At 26.7% G+C, this 4,778-nt stretch overlaps 1 protein-coding gene across 1 annotated transcript in view; it reads right to left on the bottom strand.

The window, feature by feature from the left end:
• The window catches only part of LOC113389662 (NADP-dependent malic enzyme-like), a 31,806-nt gene extending 27,776 nt beyond the window's left edge, over positions 1–4,030 (bottom strand). The window contains exon 1 of the mRNA XM_026626679.1: positions 3,923–4,030. Within this exon, the coding sequence (XP_026482464.1) occupies positions 3,923–3,949 (27 nt within the window). The 5' untranslated portion in view covers positions 3,950–4,030. The remainder of the gene's footprint in view (positions 1–3,922) is intronic.
• Between the last annotated feature and the right edge of the window lie 748 nt (positions 4,031–4,778).

Below are 4,778 nucleotides of genomic sequence, written 5' to 3'. Positions count from 1 at the left end.
TTTTTGTACATTTGAATGAAGCAAGATTCTGCAAAGCGTCTCTGAGACGTATTCGTCTCATGATAAAGTCATGTCAAAATTGAAATTGTGATTATAATTTTTTATGTGATCAGTGATCATAGTTTTATCCTGATTTTTATTTTTGAAGTGTGTACTTTTGTTTTCGTGTCTCAAGACAAATTGCTGGAACTTCCCGTACCGTAATGAAATATTCGAGAAATTTTAAACGCTTTCAAATACATTATTACAAATACTGTAACTTTCATTATTTTTGCTATCTTGTTATATCTGAGCAAATCAAATGTAAATCATAAATCAATTTATCTCCAGAACATTAACAAGTAGCTCTTACTTTTCCAATTTTGGTGTCAAACGATTCAGAATGACTTGAAACATTAAGAAAGTTATACAATTACCAAGTGATATATTTATGGCAATACAAATTTCTTTTTCGGATAATATTTTGAAAACCTTTACAGATATACATTTCGACCATATAATTTTATATCAGTGAAAAATTTACAAATAGCTTTTTCATTTCCAACTTCGGTGTCAAACGATCCAGAATGACTGATATGTTAACTCCGTTCGTCTATAATCACTCGTTTATTGTCTCTAATAACACTCTCTAAAATATTCATTTCTGTGTCACTAATTAACAACTAGATTTCTTTGGCAAAACAGATTTCTCCTTCATGAAGTTAATAGTTTTGAAAATCTTCAAAAGACATACGTTTCGACATACAATGTCATGTCATCCTCAGTGAAAAATATATTAAGTTTATACATTAGAAGCTTTTATTTTTCGGTGTCAAACGATTCAGATCGGCTTGAAACATCAAGAAACAATTTTTACGTTACAAAATAAGATTTTTTAGACAAAACATTTGTTCTTCATGAAGTTCATAATTCTAAAAATCTTCGAAAGCCATACGTTTTGACCATATTATTATTTATCCTCCTCAGTGAAAAATTAACTAAATTCAGAAACAAGTAGCTTTTACTCTTTCTTTTCCAAGTTTGGTGTCAAACGATTCAGAATGATTTGGAATTCCAAGAAAACTATGAAATTAATAAGTCAAATTTTTATGGTCAAAACATCAGATGTTCTTTCAGAAAATTTTAATAATTTTGGAAACCCATACGTTTCGACATATGATTTTATGTCATGCTCAGTGAAAATTCAACTAGTGGTGTATGGCATCGTGCCTTAAAGCAAATTTCTAGAACTTCCCGTACCGTAATGAAATGTTCGAGAAATTTCAAACGCTTTCAAATATATTATTACAAATACTATAACTTTTGTTATTCGTATTTTATAGACAGAATATAAAAGCTTATGAATTAGACGACGACGTTTATGTATGTTATACAAAAACTAAATAAACTAAACTTAATGAAGCGGAGTCAGAATTAAAGGACCTTATCTCGTATTTCTAAAAATTATATAAACTTAATTGCAAAGTTAAAATTATTTATTTCAAGTATATAAGTGAGCTTTAGGATTATAGCTAGAGTAACAATTAAAATACCCCAAATTTTTGATTACTTTTTGATTATTAATTCAAAGATGTTTTATTCAAAACCCTTATATCGGAGTGTATAAAAGTGTTCACTAGGAAATGTTGTAAATTTTATCTAGTTTCACCCTATTTAACTGAAAAGGGGTAGTTCCATATGAAATTTTTGTGTTATTTGACAAAAAACAAAAAAATGTCCTGAATTTTCTATTCGTTGCAACTAAAGAATGAGGTATCGAATTCAAAGTCGTTTTATTCAATAAAAATGAATATTATAGAGAGTATCAGTAGAGACAATGAACGAGTAAATAGAATAGGTGTGTTAGAGACGAACGAAGTTAACAATGTTAACAATTTATTTGAATAAAAATATTAGAATTTTCTCTAAATTATTTGCACAATTTTTGAATGATTTTAGGACAGAAATTTAAGGCTTTTATCTATATTTTTTACCTAAAGTTCGTTCTCCATCTGTGACACAAACTGCTCGTACATTTGGTTCAGGCCAATTTTCAGGATATCATAAATGTGTCCTTTGTCGAAAATTGATATATACATTCCATGAGGAGAACTTTAAAAATAATATAAAAAATATTTGTATAAACAGCCAGATAATTTTCTAAACCTTTCTGGTGATGAACCAAAATCATACCAGATTTTTTGGAACAAAGATTTGAAGTATATTATATATTTTTTTGAAGCTTTTGCTAATGTTTAGTTGGCACTTTCGTATTTTAATAGATATATTCATATTATTTGATAAATTTCAAGTATAAACAATTTTTTATAAATAGTAAATCTGTAATAACCAAAGCTGCCAAAAATAGATGAAATTTGTACTTCAAATTGTTTTTAAGACTTTGGCTCACCCTGACAAAATATTCAAGTACCCTATTAACTATATCATAGTTTAATAGTGTATTTTTATGGTGATGAATCAAAATCATTCTAAAATTTTTAAAGTATATTCTATAATTTTTTGTGGTTTTGCTAATAAAATTTAGTAGCTATTTTACGTATTGTGATACTTATATTCATAATATTTAAAATAAATTAAGTGTAAACAATATTTTGCAATTGGAATGACCAAAGTAGCCAAAAAACTACAAGTTTGTACTTAAGATTAAAAATTGTTTTTAACACTTTGGCTCACCACAACAAAATATTTAAGTATTCTATTAACTATATCATAGTTTAATAGTTGTATTTTTATATTTTAATTTTTTGAAGATGCAATTCTGCCTCATAAAATACCGTTGTCATAGCAACGCTTTCTTATGCTCATTGTTTGCTGTGAAAATATTTATCAAGTTGCAGTGCGATCAGGCGTATTTTACCAGAACTCTAGTTGGTGCAATGGTTATAATAAGATTTTTCCTTGCTTGTTTATATGTAAAATACGCTTGATCGCACGACAATAGATAGATATTTTTATAGTTTTACTAACAAAAAACAAGCATAAGATAATGCTATTTTATGGGGCAGAATTGCACCTTAAAACTATTTTTTTTTACTCTGGTATTAGTCCAAAATTGGTACAACCCAAGGCAACTCCAGGAGTATAAATCGATGGTAAAAGTTCGGTCAAATTTTCGGCCAAAACTCGGTAGAACAGTTTTTCGTTGCTATTCTGCAAATAATAAAAAAACATTTAATAAATTATTTAAATTAAAATAAAGTAAAATGCAAAATATTTGAAGAAAAGTTAGAAATTGCTAAAGTAATCTTGTTCCATCACAAGGATGTTCTTTTATGACTTCAAGCTATTTTTTGAGTGGTATTAAAACAATTACATTTATATATACTATTTGTTATGATGTTTTTGAACTTTATCTTATAAAACTACATAAATAAAAATATAATAAAATGCTATATTTTTAAAAAAAGTTAGAGATTATTGAAGAAATCTGGTTGCACCACAATTTAAGACTTCAATGTATTTTTAAGCTATACTAAAGCAATTTTTTAACAATTACTGTTTGTTATGATTTTCTGAACTTACTTGTAAAGCAGTGAGAAACAAATATCGTTCAAAAGGGTCCTGATATCTTTCCAAAGCCCCTTCAACAATTGCAACTTGCTGATCTTGAGTCCTTATTGTACATGGTTGGAGACCGTGGATACCTAAAACCTTTAAAAAAATACAAAAATAATTTAAAAAATCAGGAAAAAATTTCATGGACTCATTAACCAATGTTTGTATTAAATTTAAAAAATATGTAATTAATTGTAAAAAAATTTTTGTGCTTTTTGTACCCCAAAAACCAGACAAGTGTCCCAGATTGTAAGTACCTGGCAAAAGCTAAGTTTTTTACTAAAAGGCGTAGTAAAATTTTACTTTTTGTGCATTAATCTATTAACCAAATACCAAGGTGTGTTTTACCATTTTTTTTAATTTTTACCTGTCTTTCGTTTAAAGTAAAAGCCATTCCTTTATTAATTCGTCCGCTAATCAAGTTTTCGATACCAGAAACCAAAGGTGGACTTACTACATCTCCGGTTACAGAATAATTTCTAGTGAAATTTTTGCCAAATTTTTTGATTTTTGATTTTTTCGCCAAGAAAAAAGATGTATTTGTGCGTAAAATTTGTCTAGAAAACATTGTGGAATTTGGAATTTTGATTTGGTTTAAAAATTTTAGTATAAAAATTTGATTTTGAAAGGAAATTTTGGGTTTTGTTTTTAAAATGTCAACGGGAATTTTTGACAAATGGTAGATGATAAGTTGAATTATTTATTTATTTAATTATTTATTTAACTAATTTATTAATATATATATATATATATATATATGTATAAGTATATGTATATATTATATATGATATTAAATAATTACTATTTATTTATTTAATAAATTAAATTTTTTAAGACAGAAATAAGAAATGAAGTTGAAATTAATTTATTTAAAGTTAAAGCACTTAATTCAGTTTTTGTATAATATAATTTAAAACTAGTTGGTTTGGTATTTAGCCTTGAGGCAAGTTACATGAACTTCCCGATATGTGTAAATAATCGACTTAATCAAAAAAAAAGTGTAAATAACATACTTCATCAATCCTACTTTTAAAAAAACGATAATAATTTTAGCAAAGTTTGACGAATTTTTAAAATTAAACTACTTGTCGTAAGGCCGTAATATTACAGTAAGTTCTATAAGACCATGATGTATATCGCCAAAAAAAGTTCCATGAAAATCGGCTTAAATTTTTTTTCAACAGTTCATTACAAGAAAACGGCTCGGTTGATTTTCACCTAAT

Source organism: Ctenocephalides felis, unplaced genomic scaffold (genome assembly GCF_003426905.1).
Source record: "Ctenocephalides felis isolate EL2017-DRISC unplaced genomic scaffold, ASM342690v1 CF-g0.4_SCAFFOLD_03573, whole genome shotgun sequence".
Classification (NCBI taxonomy): domain Eukaryota; kingdom Metazoa; phylum Arthropoda; class Insecta; order Siphonaptera; family Pulicidae; genus Ctenocephalides; species Ctenocephalides felis.
Note: the sequence above shows the minus strand (reverse complement) of the source record. Positions and strands in the feature narration are given on the sequence as shown.